Here is a 21,565-nt window from a genome sequence, read left to right as displayed (position 1 = left end):
AGTAGGTGGAGCAATTTATTACCTACACAACAGACTGTATCAGCATGTGAAAAGCTTTCATAAGGATTACTGAAAGGCAGCATCATTTTCCTCAGGAATTAGACATGCCTCATGTGAGCAGAAAGCTACAGAAATACACTGATGGCTTAAGAAAACAAAAATCCAACCGTATAGGTAATGAAACATTCAACACTGAAAGAGTCATGAATAAAAGTATCAGAATGGTAAATCTTTGACCTTGTAAAAATCATCTAATGTGAAAGAAATTCTGATTTCATACAGGAAAAGTAACTGCAGGCTTCTAAAGAGCAATTTATAATAATCAGTTTCTGTCAAAATTTAATTCCATTGGTTATGTGAAGTTTACCTGTGATTTTGAGAGCCGCCTATTTTAATGACTACAGGGCAGAGTGTAAGAATCAGATTCTCCATCTAATCCAGAAACAAGTTAGTGGTGTAAAAAGTATATTTATGGACTGTACAAATAAAGCATATTGATATAAAGCGTTCAAATAAAATCATGTAGATATAGATACAGACACATATATGGTTCCCACTAATATAGGCAATAGTACAACATACCAAGATGCCACACCATTCACATCTCATGCCAGAGAGCACCTCAGAAGAGCCACAGGTTTTTTTGCAAACTTCACAACGAGCACTTGAAGAAAGGTTTCCCTCCCTCCAGTGGTGGTGGTACGTATCCTGGGGGAACAAAAACTTCTTCAACTTAACTCCAAAAATCAGCAATTCAGACTGCTCTGAGGAAATAGCAAGTCAGGCCAGGACATTAAGTATTTTCTCATTATAAATATGAACTAGAAGGATCTTACATTTCACCCAAACAATGAAAAAAAATTATCACATGATGATTTTTCCTCGTAGTCCACCAAAACCAATATTCTTTTTTAATTAGAAGATCCTGAAAGCTAAGTATAACTCATATATTTTAAAGTGAGAAGCTAGGCAGTCTTGTCTCCGACTGCAGGAAGTCTGAGGAACGTGACAATGCTTCGGGGATGCAGCTGACAACTCAACATACAGTAAAAAAAAGTTTCATGCCAGCTTTTGCAATGTAAATTTTTAGGTAAGATGCTTGACTTTTTTTTTTTTCAAACTAGGACCTCGTACATACTGCAGATTTTTCAACACAGCTTCAACAAACATGGTGAACATTTTAAAACTCAAGCTCATTTCACTATCTGTGAGACATCCTGAAGCTACACATTTCCTTTGCCTGCCAATAAGCACAAAAGAATGCTTTGATAATTAGCAGCAGGCAAAAGAAAAAGGCAAGACTCCTCCCTCTCCTCTAGCCCATGTTTTCACAGTGAAAATTCATGACTACTTTCTGCTGCAAAGACATCTGCACTTACGTGGTCCTGGTGCCCATCCTGGTGACACTGCCGGCAGTCACTGCAAGCAAACAGGATACAGTCTGTGTGCACATGTAGTTCACAAACTAAAAGCATGAAAACAAGAAAACGTCTTTAAGCTGGAAACCCTGGTGTTTCTGTAGGTCCTTTCTCCCTCACGCCCTCTCCCACCTCTAGCTCTTCTCTACCACATTTTCACTCCATACCTTCCTTGAAGCTCTTTTATGTTCAGCAAAGACAGGCAGTAAAGGAAGTTTATCACCATTGCCCTGTGTGCTGCTCTGTTTCCTTTGTGTTAAACTGATGCAGAAAGTATAAGGAGAGGCTGAGCTTGTCATGACAGCCACTTGTCATATTTCCTCCAACAAAGCAAGCTAAATTTATAACAACTGCTTGGCTTGTTACAGCTTTCTATTGCAGTTTCATGGGAACCACTGCCTACTTCAGTATAATCCTGCCTGCAGCCTGCTTTGATTCAATCGGCCCCAAAAAACCACCCTGAATTTTAGAAGCATTAGAAGTTCTGCTGCATCCAAATACCAAGTCTGCAGTGCAAAAGTAATGCTCTTTCTGAAGCAATACTTCATTCTCTTTACAAACCCTTTTCCAAACCCAACTGCAGAGCAAGCAGACACTTCATAAGTAGTTCAAAAGAGCAGAAAAAGCCCCTCTCTCTCCATCCCCAGAGCTGTCAGAACCATAAGGAAAGAAGATATGTGTTCAAGTACCCAGCTCCAGCAAAGCAGGGGTCACTGCCACCAAGGCAGCAGCAGTGTTGCAGGTCCTCCTGCCCTGTCTCACTCAATCCCACAGCAGAGGGAGTCAAGAAGGGATTGGCCACCGATCCATGTGGCATGCCTGCACCAGCACGGACTTGCCTGTGCTTACAGTGACACAGGCTGATGTCAGAACATGCCAAACGACTGAAGGATGTCATTCTCAGGAAGACTGCAACAGCCAGAAAGTATGTTTTGCTCAGGAACTAAAACCTTTTTATTCCCAGATAGGGTTTGGACTAGATGACCTTAAAGGTCCCTTCCAACCCAGAGCATTCTGTGAGTCTATGACACTCAATGGATTTTATTTTAAACCTCACCAGAACAAACTGGAATGTTGATCTCAGAGAAAATTTGTCCAAGCTGTGTTTCATTGTCAGGAAAAGCAAAACAATCACTTCTTCAGGGCAGTTTCCTAAGAAAGCTAAGCATTCCAGGTCAGGGTGTTTGGGGCTCTGAGCAACCTGCTCTAGTTGCAGATGTCCTTGCCGACTGTGGAGGAGGTTGTACTAGATGACCTTTAAAGGTTCTTCCAACACAAACCAGTCTATGATTCTGTGACTATCTCTGAAAACATATTTTATCTGCTGTGGCTGGAAGAGGCTTTTAATAAAATCTAGAAAACTTTAAACAAGATTGTTTTGGATAAAGTACCTCCATTGTTTAAAAGTTGACTTTAAGCATCAGATGTGAAAGAAAAGAGAATCTACAAAATAGAACTCAGCTAAAATGCCATGCTACATACAATCAGTCATAAAAGAAAAAAAATCCAAACCCAACAAATCACCACCACCAACCAAAAAAAAAAAAAAAAAAAAAAACCAAACAAAAAAACTAAAAAGAAAAAAAAAATACAAAAACCACTCACAAGATTAAAAAAAGCACACACACACTACTCCCCCCAAAACAAAAACAACAAAACCACACCAAACCAACCAACCAACAAACTCTAAAATATCTCAGTATCTACATTCAGTAGGAGGTAGAAAAATTCTCTCTGTACCTCACAGACAGAGAGGTACAGGGAGATTAATAAAAAAGATTCACCTCTACCTGCTTTGCAAAGACTTGTACATACAAGCACTCCGGGAAGGCATCTGATTTTTCATGGAGTAAAAAAAAACAGCAAGTGTCAGATTCTTCAGATTTTTCTCCTGTTCTCCTCAAACAGGTTATTGCTTCAGGCACACAAAAAAAATTCGAAGACTGTAACCTAAAGATTGTAAGGTGGCAACTTCATGTACTCTGTTCCACACTATCTCAAAGTACCCTGAAAACAGTATCAAATTACATAGGCAGTTTAACTCCTTATTTTGAAATCACTCTTTGGGTTCTCGAAGAGGTCATCACCACTCACATTGTCTTATTATAGCCCCACAGAAGATAGAGCTTACTAAGTCAACCACATGCTTTCATGTGCAGCTCCCCATGCTGTGTGTCTTCATTGAGCTCAAGAACTTTTATATGAGGTGTGACACAGTCCCTCACAGAATCACAGAACAACAGGGGCTGGAAAGGACCACCAGAGATCACCTAGTCCAACCCCTAGTTAAGCAAGGTTCATTCAGAGCAGGTTGCACAGCACAGTATCCAGGCAAGTTTTGAACAACTCCAGAGATGGAAACTCCATCACCCCTCTGGGCAGGCTGCTCCACCACTCTTCATGTAAACAAGCTCCTCCTCATGTTTAGATGGCATTTCTTACATTCTAGTTTGTGTCACTACCTCTTGTTCTGCCCCTGAGCACAACTGAAAAAAGCCTGGCCCAGTTCTCCTGGCACCCACCCTTGAAGTATTTATAAACATTAAGTCTTCTCTTCTGCCGTCTAAAAAGTGTCAAGTCCCTCAACCTTTCCTTGTAAGAGAGATGTTCTAGTGCCATAACTATCTACGTAGCCATCTGCTCTACCTTCTCAAGCAGTTCCCTGTCCTTCCTGAACTGGGGAACCCAGAACTGGACTCAGTATAGTAGACAAGGCCTCATCAGGGCAGAGTACATGGACTGAAGAACCTCCCTGAACCTACTTGACACACTTGGATGAATCTCAGGATACCACAGGCCTTCTTGGCCACTGCTGGCTCATGTCATCCTGTTGTCCACCAGAACTCCAAGGTCCTTCTCCAAGGAGCTGCTCTCCAGAAGCTAACCTGTACTGATACATGTGGTTATTCCTCCCTAAGTGCAGTATTCCATACTTGTCCTTTTTGAACTTTACAGGGATAACTCTCTGCCCAATTCTGCAGCCTGCCCATGTCATGCCAGATGGCAGCACAGCCTTCTGGTGTATCAGCCACCACTCCCAGTTTCTTGTCACCAGCAAACTTGCTGAGAGAACACTTTGTGCCTTCATCCAAATCACTGGTGAATATATTGAACATCCACCACTCTCATCTCTCCATAATCATAGATGTAACAACAATATTGTACAGTTCTGCTAATTCAGCAACCATGCAAGCTAGATGCTTTGAGTCATAGCCTCGCTAAAGGACAAAGTTCCTGTAGAGTATCAAGGAATTAGCAGAGACATTGCCCTTTGCCACGCTTTGTAAGAACACAGGGATTTTTTCCCTTGGTGTAGTTCACACCTACTGCTACTAACACCAAGGCAAACTGAAAACTAATAAGAAAATGCGTGCATGTGAAGGGTGAGACTGCCACAAGAATTAAACCCTAGAGACAGTTATCCTGGTAATAGGGAAGATGAAATTTTCAGTATGGAAAGAGACAAACCAAAGGGCCTAGAAAGTATATACATCTTAAACAGCACTCCAGGTCTTTGCAAACAGTCCTTCTGCAGCCTTCTTGTGGCTCCCTTCAGGTGCTGGAAAGTCACTATAAGGTCTCCCCAGAGCCTTCCCTTCTCCAAGGTGAACAAACTCAGCTCCCTCATCCTGTCCTTGTAGAAGAGGTGCTCCTGATCATTTCCTACGGCTCTTGTCTGGCCCTCCTCCCCTCAAGACACGGGAGACAAGGAAGAAGTAAAGAGTTGCCTGACGTCAAAATCAACTACTCCAACCAACATGCATGCCAAATTAAAATTCTGATGATTGGGTGCCTTCTTTAATTACTGTTTTTGCAGAGAATCCATGTCAGCACACTTGGAGCAGTACTATTTTGATAAATAATATTTTCAAATACCTTTCTATTGAAGGCACCTCAACCCCATTAAAAGCAACAGACATCTGAGATGAGCAAAAGAGAAGTCATATTCTATTCTTCTGTAGAAAGAGAGAGGCTTTAGAAACATGAATCTGCTCTATGGAAAACTTCCATGGGAAACCTAAGTAAACTACCTCAACAGGGTAAATCTTTTGCATTAACAGCTTCTCACTCTTTGCACATCTTGGGCTTGGATTCACTGTACATCATCTTGCACTGTACTACATACTTGCTCAAAATAAATTGGAGGGATAGGTGAGAAAGCATACATGTTTGACAAAGTTTGTGCTTTGATGTGGGTTGATTTACTATTCCTTAGTTTGAGATACACATTTCCATGATCAACGAGGGGATGATAAGGAACACAAAAATCTCTCTAGCATTAAGTGCATGTGTGTGCTCAGTCACACATACCCTCGAGGCAAGCAAAGTGTGCATTTAGGTGACGCACTGGTGGCAACACACATAGGGTATTTTAAGTTACCTTCACATCGAAAGGCAAGTGACTCTAGTGACTTTCTGCATACAGTGCAAAACTTCCTTTTGTAACATCCTGGAGGCCCAAAACAGTGTGCAACTGGAACCTGTCGAAAGAAAAAAGCATAGGACATTATCAGCCATAGCTTTCAAAGTGCCAGTCACAACACACAGAAACCGATTTATTGTGCAAGACAGGACTGCATATACAACTTAAACAGCACTAAGCTGGAAAACCAATACACAGGCAGATCACCCCTTAGAGAAAAAAAATAAATCATGCATAAAATTATATTTCAAATACTTTATTTTCAATATTTATGGGTTTTGGTTGTTTTTTTTTTGTTGTTGTTGTTTTTTGTTTGTTTGTTGTTTTAAATTCTTGGGCTTTTGTATGTAATGTATGTATTCTTAAGTGTCAGTTAGCTTCTTCATTCACAGTGCCATGAATCCAAAGGTTTCCTTTGGGCTCAGTGCTGTGTGACTTACCTGGTATCACAGTTCCTTTTCTAAGTGTTTCTAATGGAATCAAGAACAATTAAAGAGTAACAGTTGCACACGTACATAGAATACTATAAAGACACTCAAGACCAACTTTTCAAAGCTCAGTGCTGCCACATTCCAGTACTCCCCACATGCATTTCATTTCTTCTCCCAATACATTCCAGCTAATTGGCTGATCAAGACAATGACATTAGGGTCCCCCAAGGCTCTCCCCCATACAAACTTCAAGAGCTGGATTTCTGTACTATCCATGCTTTGAAGTACATCCATATTGAGGTTCCTGTTGGCTGTAAATGGAAAATGATGCATTCCAGTATCTTCTTGCCAAGAGCTGTGCCAGCAGTTTTAGAAAATGTATTTCTAGTATACCACTCCCTTACCCTAAAACCAGGTATTTTTCTTCTCCAGTGGTTAAAAACACAGTACCAGAAGAACAACAGAAATAAAGATGAAAAAGGAAGACTAAGAAAAATGCTTGAGCTTTGTACTTGCTCTAGAGACCACTCATCAACAAGACTTTATCACACTGATACCCACTTGAGAAGGAAGAAGCAAAACTGCATCTTTAAAATTCTGGAAAAATCTGTTATCTAAATAAAAAATCTACCAACCAAAATAGCTTTCAAAAAAGTTTGCTGTGACTCAGGTATTTTGCATCACACATGCCCTTCCTGATATGACAAACATATCAGCTTTATTTTCTTGTTCTTGCATCACAAAATTGTTTTTCTAGTAAGGGCTGGCAAAAGGTTATTCAGGTGTGAAATCATTCCCAATAAAGCTACAAATAGCCATAGCCAACTTCTTTTCCTCCCAGATGAACAGGTAACCAAACCTCTGAATTGACTGAGGAGGATTCTCTGTGTGTATTATGGTTTTCCTGGGAACCACTAGCAGCACATTGAGAACACAGAATCTGATGACCCAGGAAGTTGTTTCCCATTACAAAAGTCTAATTCCCAACACTGTTTCTGCCTCTGAAAGCATGGGGACAGTTACACTAAATTATCTTGTACTTCAAGCATGTGTAATAAGATTAGCAAGCTAAAGTTTTGTGAGATCTAACACAGGGACAAAGGAACACTGCTGGAAGTTTAATCAAGAAAATTCACTAACCCTCAAACTGTGACACATGTGCTGCCTTCAGTCCTCATAAGAATTCACCTCTGGGAGGTAAAGAACAATCAACAGAGGTACAAAATAAATCTGTTACCATCCATGAAGAAGATAAGCACAGCAACTCACTAGTCAAGCAAAGTCACGGGCATTGTGTTGCCTGGAGAGAATCTTTGGTCCCTGACTAGCCAGAAAACTGCCTGTTCCAATCTCAGGCTCCCCAACATCCTGGGCTGCCAGCCAGCCTACCAGAAGGATTTCATATCAGTATCTTCAATATGATATATTGCAAAACATCGTTGCCAATTCAAAATACAAATGAACCACGTTTTGAGGTCCATCTCCTACTTCCACCAACCCACACAAGAAAATCATTCTCTACAAGCCCTGAAGCTCTGACATAAAGCTCAGGTTTGGCTTGCATTATGGTTATTTTTCTTCTTCTTCTTCTTTTTTTTTTTTAAATCCAAATATTCCAGTCATATAATGTATGTTTTTTAAAAGTACATTATATATATACATATATTTGGAGGGGGAAAATTTATGCTGGAGAGCCTGAGAACTTAAACAAAACTATCTCAGACTATGTTCAAGACTCGTAATCCCTGCCCACTTTCTCTACACCTCCATGCTACTCAAGAGGAAAGGAAAAAACAAGCCTTTCTGTACAGTAAAATTTAAGGTACCTCTCTTAGCTATTCTGAAGGTAAAGGTAAAGTATGAGTGCTGTTTTCTGGATCTAGCTGTTCCAAAAATATGTAAGAAGCCAAATCCCATCCTGATGGAAGGTGACTTGCCCAAAATTCATCCTACACAATGAGTTCAAGCGCAGAAGAGAGACTGAGAATGGCTGCATGAGCAGAGTCAGACACAGCAATTGTAAGGAGCACTGAAAAACCCTGGTTGGATTTCTCAGGAAAGCTTTTCTGCACATCCTGTCTTCACATTTCAAGTGTTACCTTCAAGTCACCTGCCTGCCCTACCTGTGCCACAGCCTCCAGGCACAACAGAGCCAGCTGCCCTCATGGCAGCAGCATTTCCTTAGAGATCAGATGCAGAGGAGACTAGAGTGGTGAACAACCTGCTTTGGACACCCAGCACGAACATCCAACCCCCTTAATAGCCCATGTTTGAAACACTGAGAACTTTCTCTTCCCTAGCTATCAGCCTGGCTTTATCTTACACCTGACAAAGAAATGTACAGGCTTTTAATTACTGTCACAAAGAGGTTCTGGTGAAGAGAAAAAGACACTATGGAGATTAAGGGATCCAAGCAGAGTTTTATGGAAAACAATATTTATTTTGGGAAAGCCTGTGACGAAGGACTTTGACAGGAGTCAAACTTACTCAGGGTCTGGCTGTACTTATCTAGAAGACTCAAGGGAAGGAGACTAAGTTTAAATTCTGCAGTTGTTCAGACCCTGGTGGCAATTCTCTTAAGTCTCAAGTCACTGCCAAGAAGATTGGAACAACTTGCTAACTGAAATGTTGGATGGAAACAAAACAGAAAAGGGGAGGAGCAGGGAAAAAAAACAATAAAACCCCACAAAACTATGAACCAAAACCTGTTCCTTCAACTGCTGGCTTTCTGAAACAAGCCAAAGAAACTTTTTTTTATTATGAGTGATCTTTCTAATTTACTTTAGAAGTGACAGGTATAAAAAGCACTGCCGAGCCTAGCAGGAAATGAGATGGGATTGAGCTGGAAAAGGAGGAAAGGTAAAAGAGCAAGTACAATGTCACTAAAACTCATCAATCACATCTTGTTTCTCGGAGCAGCTCCCTAAGATTGTGTGCTACTATCACAGAACCAACCGGGTTGGAAGAGACCTCATACTGAACAGGTTCTGAGCAGCCAACACGGTAAAAAAGTAATATAACTCAGACTGGGAAAGCCAGTAAGGCAGCACGTCAGAATATTATTCTGTATTATTATTTGATTTATATTCACCTATGTAAGTACAGAAAAGTACAGACACAAAAGAGTGGTCTACAGAGACAAAAGTTAATAATTGATGAGAGCTTAAAACCATTTTTCCAATGCCACTACTTAAATTACTTTATGCAAACCACTAAAATCAATTCCTGCAGAAAAATAGAGAAATTTTCTGCTAGTAATACCATTAAATGACATTTAAGAGCTCTTACAGTATTGATCAGAAGCCCATCAACAGAAAGTGTAGTGGGAACATTCCACCATAAGCTCCAGAGTGACTTTGCACTCATGGACAAGATACTCCTAGTTCCTGTTTCGTTTTTTTTTGCCATCTGTTAAGAACCCCAAAGCATTACAGAATGTAACACATTTCTGTGAAGAAAATTCAGATCAGTCCTGTAATAAAACTCTGATCCTACAGAAGCCTAAAAATTTGAGTCTAACCCTTTCAGTGCAGTCTGTGCCAGCACACAGCAGTTCTGAGTCATGCAGAAAGAACAGCAAGCAAAGACTCAAACTTTGGAAGAACAAGAAAAAAAAATAGAATGGATAAAATTGCTCTCTTTTGGTAGTGCCTTTTGAAATTGTTTCTCATCCTGAAATGCCACAGCATATCAAGCTCTCCCAATAGGTGGAATCGATCTGTACAGAGCAGCTCAGCTATCACCCAGACCCTCCAGTTTGTGAATTGAAGCTGGCCAGGTCTGCAACTGTCTGGGTAACTCAGGTGGGAAAAATACAGCTCTGGGAAGACCTATTCTTCACCTATCTGCAGCTGCTTTTCTAGCAACTCAGGCAGAAGGTGGTTTATAGCCTGAATCCTGAGCCAAAGACTTCCAGGCTGAAAGGAGAATGAGAGAAATATAACAATATCAAATGCCAGAATGACAGATGCTGTCTTGGGCAGTCTTAAAAAAAAAACCAAAACTCAAGGTTATTTTGCCCACACATCTCCTTCCTCATCACATTTGGGAGACTTGCCCTTGGCAGGACCTTGTAAAACACATGACAGAGAGTGTGGAAGGACCTCGAGTTAGTTCCACGTAGGAAAGAGTACACAGAAAGGATACAAACCTTGTCACAACAGCCTCCAAAGGTTGAGTAAAAGGATTTGAACTAAAGGGTAGCTGGTTTTCAATTACAAAATACTGTGGCATTTGAAGGCAAAACACAACCAACTTGAAGCAACTCTTCCAGGACCTGAAGGGTGCCTATGGGAAAACTAAGAAAGGACTTTTTACAAGTGTAATGATAGGATGAGAGGGAATGTATTGAAGTTTGAGAAGGGGAAATTTAGACTGGAGATCAGGAGGAATTTTTTCCTAGTGAGGGTGGTGAGACACTGGAACAGGTTGCCCAGGGAAGTAGGAATGTGAAGGTCCCTTCTAACCTAAACCATTCTTTGACTCTATGAATCTTTAAGAAATACCTGAAAGAGCAGTCACACAGGATCTTTCACAAAACCTGCTCTCAACACAAGTCAAAAAGCCCATGACTGTTGACACAAACTATAATGATGTTTTAAAACAAGAAGCAGGAACATGTTCTACGGATTCTGCTGTTTCCAGTACAAAAGTACTTGCTTATTTAATATGTCTAATATTCACTCTTAATACCAGGAAACCTTTGCTCTAGAGGTCAACATGTTGATCACATTTGAGTGTGAAACACACCCTAACATTACTGTGTCCAGGTTAATTGCCTCGACCATTCCCTCACTGACAGAAGCTAACAACTTTGTGATGTAACATTTTCCAAGTATTGACATCTTCTCAGTTACTTATTGCTCAGTAATCAAAGAGACCTTTCATTTGCTTGAAACCTCTCTGCTTAATAGCAAAAGATTGCTGCAATTCAAATTCACTGCAGGCACTTGAATGCACTCGAACACACTCTAGCTCTACTTCTTCCTTTTATGGACAATGCCTGTCAATTACTCATTGGTTGTGTCCAAATTGACATTCTTCTGAGCACTTGATGTACCAGTTGGTGTTCAAAAACAACTTTAAGTACACATTCCACACAGAAATCCTGAGATCAGATAATACAAGTTAAATGTTATCTCAACATATCAAAAGGACAAGAGAGATGAGAAAATTATTGAAGTTATCAAAATTTTAGCTGGGGCTAATGCAAGGTAGTAAAGCACACACCGTGTGTGACTTCACCATATCCAGATTTTTTTTTTCCTCCATCCTACATACCTCTGACAGGCCATTAGATCTCACCTACAGGCTCTAAAAGACCCTTTCTGATGAGAACTACACAGTGAATTCCATACCATTTCAAATCAGGATTATATTATGCTTCTGCTAGAAGGCATGACTTGTATGAGAACTTCCTACAGCACTGAAATTTAAAATTAATTTTAAAATTATATGGGAAATAATCTCTGCTTTTATTGCTACACATGAAATCGATGTCCATCTACTTTTGTCAAGGTAAACATTTAGAATTAAAAGAAGCGTTTCACTTCCAAGTCTGAGGAGTCACTGATACAGTCACAGGGCTTGTCTGGGAGTCCGCAAGCTATCAGGTAGTTTGTCTCAAGCTTTAGCAGAGCATAAGAAACTCTGGAGTTCATGAATTAGTGGGTGCCAGCTCTTGCCTTTAACTCCAGGGTTAAAAGAACTATACTTTCACTTTAAGGAAGGGAAGAAACCTTGAAGTAGTGCAAAGATTACCAACAAGATTTTTTATACCTGATTTGGTTCTTAAATCATGCCACGTGGTTTCTAGCCTCTAAGCACACAAGGGTCAAGTCTGGAAGAACTACAGTTCTTCTCACTGACGGTGGTCAGGGCTGTCCAGCTATCCCAGGTAAAATTATAGAATGCTTTCAGTCAGAAGAGATGCTTTTCAAGGTCATCTAGTCCAACTACCTTGCAGTGAGAAGGGACATCTTCAACTAGAGCAGATTGCTCAGAGCCCTGGTTGATTTAATCTGGAATGTTTGCTGATGTGGTTCCACCTCTCTGGAAAACCTCGGCCAGTGTTTCACCACCCTTACTGGAAGAAATTTATTCCTTCTATCTAGTTTGGATCTCCCTTATTTTCATTTAAAACCATCACCCCTTGTCCTATTGCAACAGGCCCTGCTAAAAAGGCCAGCTTCAGGTCCAACTGTTGTTAGGAGACCCTGTGAAAACTCCCACATCAGCAAAACCTCTTTATCACAGACAGATAAAAGAGGAAGAGAGAAGAAAAAACAATCTCAATCTTGCTTTTATAATATTAAACATGGATTTCATGAAGTCAGGTTGATGTTAGAGATCCAACTCTACCAGCACTCTCATCAAAAAGGCCTAAGAGGTCAGGATAAAAAGTCCCTTGATTGATGCTTGCTAGATATACAGCATTTTGAAACGGAGATGGAACAATAATGCCAACCAGTTTATTCACGAATACTACACTTCAGCCTCTCTTCTATGACAGTTTCCTGGGAGAAGCAGTAAAGTTCATCATTCACTACAGCATTTTTAACCTGGGTTGACACAAAACCTCCAACACCTGCAACTACCACAAAGGAATGGTTTTCCAAAATCACATTCTGATCTTTTTCCCCTTGCACTCTCCAGAACTCCCACCCAATCCAACCACATCAAATTCTCCTTCACAGCTTGCCAAGCTCTTTCCTATTTGTTAAAATGTCTAAAGTCATTTACAACAGCATTCCTTAAAAGCTAATTCTTTGACCTAGCCAGACAAAAATCCATCAGACGCTTCTGACAGCTGAGTGGGACTGGAAGATTTATTATTGCAAGGCAAATGAAGCAGTGACTAAAACCTTGATGGTTTTTTTGCACTTTATTGCAGCTTCCCGTGGCTTCTCACCAGGCAACAGAGGTGGGGAGAGAAAATAAACACAAACAAGGTTGTGTCCCCATTACAGAAGTTCTTCAGCTGCAGAAAAATGAGATGCTGCTGTGCATACAAAATATGATGTGTCCAATATGGAACAGATTACCAGAAGGGGAGTTAGGAGAACATAACCCTAACCCAAGTATCCTTTCTTCCTGTCTTCAAAGTTCATGGGGAACTGACCAAAATAACCTATCACCTGCACAGCTGAATCCAGCAGCCAGAGAGAGACAGGTCAGCAGGCTCAGGCAACACCTGTCTGTCCAAGGAGAGACCTCTGCACAATAACCTTCCCATTCACTACCACAGCCTGTGTCAACACAACACCTACCCACATCCTGAACCACAAAAGCTGCAGGAGAAGCTTTTCGAAGAACAGTTACACATTTCTGTGGCAAATCTAAAGGGTAAAAACTTGTAACACACTTTCAAATTCAACCTATGAAGGGAAAACAAAACTTCACATTTGACACAACCAAAGAGGGCTTATTTTCACTGTTATTTTGGGGTTTGTTGGACATACTGGGGATAGATTGTTATTGTTTCTTGATTATTTTTTTTTTTTTTGCTTTGGCATTTGTTCTCTTTATTATTTGTTTGATGTTTGTTGTTATTTTGTTTTGTGTTTTTGTTCTACATATACCTCAGAGTAGGCAAATACTTATGGGAATGCAGGGGAGAGAGTGTCTGAATTTCAAAAATAATAGAGGTCTTGCCAGTGAAACAAATCACATCCCTTGCAAACCATAAAAACATAAAACTTGTCCTGAAGAAGCCTTATTTTGAAACATCATGACCTGAATACAGTCTGGAATACAAAATACAGGTGATAATGATTAACAATAGTGCAAAAAAATTTTTCTTAAGGCAGCTTTAGAAGTGAACTTATCAAGAATGATCTGAGGCTGGATGTACTCATGGCATGCTTGTGACTCTGTGGGCCTTAACTTGACCCTGGGAAGGAAACCCTGCTCTCAGGAATAAAAGTTTCCATGAAACATCTGCTGAAAAATTGTTCTCTGACAGCTTGACTTAGTATCCAGTAACACACACTTTGATGAGCTTTAACAATTACCATCTTCTCTAAGTGAAATCCAGGGAATTAAAAATCAATCAATCTATCTTTCTCGTTACACTGAATACTGACATACTAGAACAAAGTATCAGGGTGAAAAAAAATCCCACCAGTGTTCCCTCTTATGTTGAAATTTTTCATAAAGAAATCAAAAATAATTTGAGAGGAGAGCAGGGAGATTAAGAAAATAAACTTTCTGCACATTCTATAAACGATTAACATTCAGGTTTGTTTTTTTTTTTCTTTGTTATGTTTTTAAGCAAATGCCAAGTTCAATATTTACTTCGACAGAGCCTGCACACAGAAAAACGTCCAACATCTCCCATATGGCAGACTTCACTTGCACAGCAGTCTGGGATCGATGCAACTTGGATGACCACAGCAAAGAGAAAAGACCGTCCAGAAAGAACAGCATCATCCAGAATTTTTCAAAGCATCGTTGTTAAGAGTTCCACAACGACAACCCAGAAGACTTTTCGCAGTTAAACACAGCAATGCTAAACTGCAACAGCTTTGAGGGCTGACAACAACACTTGCATTCTCCTACCAAGCAAGGACAATTTTATGTCTGAACAATAAACAACACAATAAAATTTATGTGTTGGGGCAGGTAGAGGATGGAGATTGGCAAAAGAAAAACATGACTACACTAACATTGAGGATGAAGTGAAAACATTGGTAAGCTAAAATGGAAGATTCTTAATATGCTAAAGGAACAAACATTACTTTGAACAGTGAACTGAACGTGGAGTAAATTCACAAAGGCAGCAGTCACAAATGCTTACAGCTCTGACACTCTGAATACAACAAAATATTTCCCAGTTCGATTTGTCACACCCACACAAAAGCCCTTGCAAAGACACCTATATCATCTGACTTGTTTGTTTTCCTGTGCTACAACAACTGATTGCCAGCACACTGAAACAGTAGAAGCCAATTCTTACTAAGTGCATTTTCCGCTATCTAAATGTTCCTTTATCAAAGGTCCTCAGAGGTACAAAACTAATTTTTACTATTTCACTGACAATTTTCTACGAATCTGACAATTTTTTACCACCTATGTTAAATTTCTCAAGACGAAAAGTAGGCAGAGAAGAGGAAATGTGCAGCAAAACCTAACAGGATTATAACCTAGACAAACCAAATCCAAGAAAAAAAAAAGTGGCTAATTTCTCTCTTTAAAAATTCAGTTCCTTTAATCTGAGTTGCATATTGTTTTAAACTTTCCCTTCTCACTCTTTAGGTGGGTTTCCAAAACATGAAGGGACTTGCAAAGCTTTTTAGGATATAAAGAAGGGAATCATCCCCCCTTCACAGGTTCTCAGGTATACACAGTGTGTTCCCTAAATGTCCTTTTAGCCAGTGAGGCCTGTAATGCACAATTCTGATTTTATAGCCATGTCTCATTTGACTTTAGCATATGGCTCCTCAAGGTACCTGTAGTGATTCACCTCTTCACTAGTAAGCTTTTTATCTCCTTTTCTTTTTTTAGCTTTCCTGACAGCATTTTCCAAGCATGTGATACACTGCTTTCTTCTCAGTTTGGCATCTTAGCACCACAGTTGCATCCTATGGTCTCATTTAAATTTAAATTTTATCTCTCACACCCTTTAAAATCAGTCTGTTAAACACGAAGTCTTGTGGGAGAAGTTACATGGCACCTGAAAGCAAATACTTCATTAATTACTTAAATAAATTTGCATTTATCACCAACTGAAGCCCTACCCTCTTGACTTTTTTGCTTTGAAATCCCATGCTTTGAAAATACAATGGCATTACGCTCTGGACACAATAAACAAGCAAAATCTTAAGATGCAGCAGTAAACAGAAACCAAACAGCCTCTTTGCTGGTCAGAGAAGTTTCAGCATATTCTCAGTAAGATGTAATTGCCATAAAACACTTGGTGGTGTATAGAGTTCATTAGTATGACACATGGTGTGGTTTTCTGAGAGGACTGATATCCATCAGTCACCCCACTCCAACTACTGTGAGGCTTCCAGGTAATGACACACACTTAAGAACACTGAGTAACATTTGAAGAATGCAAACAGCTGCTCTTCAAAAACTATCTACAGCTGCCCATAGCAGAGACTTTTCAAAGAAAATGTAACTTTGCCTTTGAGCAGCTATAAAAGCCTCAGTGATGACTAAGACAATTGATTTAAGCATTACCACGAGTCACCGCTGTACTACATCAAGTTTATTAGTGATACATTTGTGCTATTATCCCAAGAAGGAGACAAGGCAGAGTGTGCTTACTCACCCTTACAAGACTGGCAGCAATACATGAGCATGGTATCTTGACATTCTTGAGGCACTTTTCATGAGACATGAAGTTGCAAACTGGGGGAAATGAAATAAGAACCATCAGTAAGTCTTTGTAAATGAAGGACTTTGTGAAAAACAAAGGATCATATGGAAGTAAAATAAGAACCAGAGGCAAGTCTTCATTTTTATTTAACATCAATGACCTTGATGAAGAGCTAGAGTGCACCACTAGTAAATTTGCAGATGAAACCAGGTCAGGTGGGAGTGTTGATCTCCTTGAGGGTAGGGAGGCTCTACAGAGAGGCTTAGATTAGATCAATGGGCTGAGCTCAATGGGATGTGCTTCAGCAAGGCCAAATGCCAGGTCCTGTTGGGCCACAACTTCATGAACACTCCAAGCTTGGGGAAGTGAGGCTGCAAAGTTGAGGGGGGGGGTTCTAGAATCATAGAATAGCCAGTCAACCAGACCATGGCACTAAGTGCCTCATCCAGTCTTTTCCTGAACACCTCCAGGGACGGTGACTCCACCACCTCCCTGGGCAGCCCATTCCAATGCCAATCACTCTCTCTGCTATTGCTGGTTGCCTGGGAGAAGAGGCCACCCCCCACCTGGCTACAGTGTCCCATCAGGTAGCTGTAGATAGCAATGAGGTCACTCCTGAGCCTCCTCTTCTCCAGGATAAACACCCCGAGCTCCCTCAGCCTCTCCTCATAGGGTTTGTGCTCCAGGCCCCTCACCAGCTTTGTCGCCCTTCTCTGGACATGTTCCAGCACCTCAACATCTCTCTTGAATTGAGGAGCCCAGAACTGGACACAGGAGTCAAGGTGTGGCCTGACCAGTGCTGAGTACAGGGGAAGAATAACCTCCCTCGTCCTACTGGCCACACTGTTCCTGATGCAGGCCAGGATGCAATTGGCTCTCTTGGCCACCTGGGCACACTGCTGGCTCATCTTCAGCTACTACCTATCAGCACCCCCAGGTCCCTTTCCTCCTGGCTGCTCTCCAGCCACTCAGTCCCCAGCCTATAGCACTGCTTGGGGTTGTTGTGGCCAAAGTGCAGAACTCTGCACTTGGCCTTGTTAAATCTCATCCCACTGGCCTCTGCCCACCCATCCAGCCTGTCCAGGTCCCTCTGCAGGGCTCTCCTACCCTCCAACAGATCCACACTGCTCCTAGCTTGGTGTCATCTGCAAACTTACTGATGCTGGACTCAATCCCCTCGTCCAGATCATCAATAAAGATATCAAACGGGACTGGGCCCAGCACTGATCCTTGGGGAACACCACTAGTGAGAGCTGCCAACTGTATGTGGCACCATTCACCACCACTCTCTGGGCTCTGCCATCCAGCCAGTTCTTGACCCAGCACAGAGTGAATCTGTCCAAACCATGAGCCGCCAGCTTGGCTAGGAGCTTCTCGTGGCAGACAGTGTCAAAAGCTTTGCTGAAGTCCAGGAAGGCTACACCCACAGCCTTCCCCACATTCACCAGGTGGGTAACCTGATCATAAAAGGAGGTTGGTGAGACAGGCCCTGCCCTTCCTAAACCCATAATGCCTGGGCCTGATCCCTTGGCCATCCTGTAGGTGCTTTGTGATGGCACTCAAGATGACCTGTTCCATGACCCTGCCTGGCACTGAGGTCAGGCTGACAGTGATGTAGTTTTCTGGCTCCTCCTTACGACCCATCTTGTGGATGGGTATCACATTGGCAACTTCCAGTCTTCTAAGCAACAAGCAGCTCAGTGTGAGCCAGCAGTGTGCCCACGTGGCCAAGAAAGCCAATGGCATTCTGGCTAGTATCAGCAAGACTGTGACCAGCTGGAATATGACAGTGTTTGTCCCCTTGTCTCACCCCATCGGTGAGACCACAACTCAAGTACTGGGTTCAGCTTTGAGTCCCTCAATACAAACAAGAGTTCAGGGTGCTGGAGCTGGTAAGCGACTAAGATGGTGCAGGGTCTACAGAACACATCTGAGGGAACTGGGACTGTCCAGTTTGAGGAAGAGGAGGCTGAGGGAAGACCTTATCGCCCTCTACAACTGCCTGAAAGGACATCACAGAGAGGTAGGTGCCAGTCTCTTCTCACAGGTAATTAATGACAAAAGACAAGGGTACAGTCTCAAGTTGTACCAGGAGAGATATAGGCTGGATATTAGGAAGTTTTTTTTTCACATAAAGAGTGGTCAAGCATTGGAACAGACTACTCAGGGAGGTGATTGAGTCACCACCCCTGGAAGTGTTTAACAGTCGTTTAGATGTGGCACTTAGCCTGGTAGAGTCAGTGGTTGGACCTGATGATCTCAAAGGTTTTTTCCAACTTGAATGATTCTGTGGTTCTATGAAGGGGTTTTGTGAAATACCAAACGATCATATGGAGTGGCATACAATTAGGAATGCATCTTCTCAACCACATTTGTTCTCCCTCAGGTTTGAGACCCTACATGACTGTCACACTTCTCCTAGTGGTGTACTTCAGCTCATTTTGCTACTAAGATATTGGCAATGGAAAAAAGGAGAAGAGTTTACCCCAGAGCATTACTGGCTCACAGCATGCCATGCCCTCCTACACTCTCCACAAGCACCAAAATGAGCTCTTAAATTTCAAGTGAAGTTTTAAACAGACTAAAGACCAAAACACTTCTTTGATGTAGCCCTAGCAGATAGACATGTTTGAAAGTTCTACCAGCCAGTGTACGTGACAGGAATATATGGGGGAAAACACAATATTGTTACACACTGAGCATAACAGATGAAGGAGACTAAATTAAAGGTCACCAAGTTGCATGCAGCTTTCAAAGTCAAGAACAACTAATTATTTCTTTTACTGTGGAAGCAACAACAGGTTTAGAATTCCACCAAGCTCCACTGTTTTCAAGGAAGCCAATATTTAAAAAAAAAAAAAAATTTCTCATGGGAGTGATATTTTCCACAGCTTCCTACCAGGGATTTATATGACACTAAGCTGTGCAAAGCAAACAACGGATTCCTTCTTTCATTCCCATCACCTCATTTCAATTAGGAACTACTAAGCCATGTAGCTATGGCTTTAGAACCCTCCTTCTTTAAGGACTAATCTCTACCAGCTCAAGCATGAAGCCTTGCACAGACACTTGGGCACCAACCTCTTGTATCGAAGCAAAGACCTCTCCCCAGTGCCTTGGGCAGAAAGTCCCTTGCAAGTGGCATCTGCTTCTGCAGATAGGAAGTGTCTCTGCTTTTCAGAACCACCTCCTGAGTTTCAGCAGCAACTGAAAAAAAACTGTGCTTCCAGACTCTCATCTGCAGCCCACTGCCATTACTGATTATACATGCTAGTGCCATCCATACCAGACAATCTTCCTCACTGACTTCTCATTTCACAACTCTGCTTCTGCAAGCCGACTTGAGCATTAAAATTCAAGTCCACCTCTCCACATGGCTTACTGTCAGTTCATGCAAAGTAAACTCTCCTTCTGGTGGCACAAAAAGGATGACTTCCTTCACAATGGTATTCATTTCAATGTGAGCAGTAGGCAGACATTTGTTTTACATTAGTCTGCAACTCAGAAGAAGCAGCAGCAGCAGCACTGCAAGTCGTTACTGTGTCCAAACATGTTATCCATCATCCATGGCTGAACACTGAGTGATTACTGCGCTGATGAAAGAAATTGGGAACAGAACAGATCCAAAACTTCTGCTTGGGTGCTAGGAAGTGTTATGCACATCTCTGGCAGCATTCTTGACTAAATGGGGCAGATTAAATACTGGAAACAGTCAACAAAAAGATAATAAACCAGGCTCTCAGAACTGAAAAGGCAGACACTCACAATATTTGGAGGTGGTCATTATGGAGGAAGAAGCACACAGCCCTTCAGCACAGATGAGACCAAAGAGAACAAAGTGAATGCCACGGGAGAGCAAAGGTGCATCTTCTTCTCCAGAAAATAGGTTTGGTCCTACACCAACAACTGGCAAATTCTTATCACAACATGGATGTAGATGGACACAATCCTCTCTCCTCATCAGGTTTATACAACACTTCTACTGAAGTTTTCAGGGGATTTAGCTGGTTGCTCTCAGAGCAGATCTGCAGTGGCTGTAGGAGCAAAGCCACTTGCCCATTATCAACTAGTCTGACACCACATATACCCTGCCACTACCAGATGACATTTACCCCAGTTATTGTTTAGACGGCCTCTTCACTGTCTCACAGTGGTGCATGAAGCTCAGCTGAACCTACCTGGGTGAGAGGGAATGACCTCTGCAGGCAGAAACATGATGACAAACATTCGCACAGCTCCAACTAACAAAAGGTGAAAATATGAGGCTTCAAATATAAACAGACAGCTGTCAAGAACTTGACAAACAAGTGAGAGCTAGTCCAGGAGAAAGTATCAGTAACTAATGAAATGGCACTGGTTCTCCTCATTTTTCTGGTAAGTAGACCAGAAAGAAAACCACAGAGCAAGGCACTGTAAATTGCTCCCAGAAATTTTATGCCCTGCAAGAAGCAGCAGGAAACTGAACTTTGCAAGACCAGTATCTCCTGGTAGCTATATTTTAAGTGCACATACAATAACTCAATGCCCCATTTAATCAAGCCTTACAGAAACACCTCAGAGAATTCAGTGAATCAGCCCAGAGAAGGGAGGCACAGGGATGGATCTTGAGAGCTGTTCAGAGAGGTGGCCAGAGACTTGATACAATTCAAGCCACTACACAATACCATTCAATTTTCAATATGTGGTGATAGAAGCAGCAAAATGTGGCCCTGAATGGCACAGAAATATATACTCAAGAATTCAAACAGGCAACTTCAGACGCATCATAGTATCAGAAGGTGAATGAAAGTTTCAGACATGGGAGTAAAATAGGAAGGGCCATAGCAGCCTTGTTTGAATGACTGCACACAGGAACAGACAACACACAAAATAACTGATTTCCTAGAACTTCAAGGGAAAGATTGAAGCATTTGCCAAGAGTTAAATTGAGGAATATCAGGAGACAGTGGTGGGAGATCAGCAGTGCCCA

At 41.5% G+C, this 21,565-nt stretch overlaps 1 protein-coding gene across 3 annotated transcripts in view; it reads right to left on the bottom strand.

Moving 5' to 3' along the window:
• The window catches only part of DGKQ (diacylglycerol kinase theta), a 129,054-nt gene that overhangs the window by 76,725 nt on the left and 30,764 nt on the right, over positions 1–21,565 (bottom strand). For all 3 annotated transcript variants that reach the window (XM_064176292.1, XM_064176293.1, XM_064176294.1), the window contains exons 2-5: positions 16,549–16,628; positions 5,800–5,899; positions 1,380–1,465; positions 583–708 (exon numbers count right to left, since the gene is read on the bottom strand). In XM_064176292.1, coding sequence (XP_064032362.1) covers positions 583–708; positions 1,380–1,465; positions 5,800–5,899; positions 16,549–16,628 — 392 coding nt within the window. The remainder of the gene's footprint in view (positions 1–582; positions 709–1,379; positions 1,466–5,799; positions 5,900–16,548; positions 16,629–21,565) is intronic.

The sequence above is a fragment of the Pogoniulus pusillus genome, chromosome Z, assembly GCF_015220805.1.
Source record: "Pogoniulus pusillus isolate bPogPus1 chromosome Z, bPogPus1.pri, whole genome shotgun sequence".
Taxonomy (NCBI): domain Eukaryota; kingdom Metazoa; phylum Chordata; class Aves; order Piciformes; family Lybiidae; genus Pogoniulus; species Pogoniulus pusillus.
The sequence above is the reverse complement of the archived record's forward strand: the minus strand, read 5'-3'. Positions and strand labels throughout refer to the sequence as shown.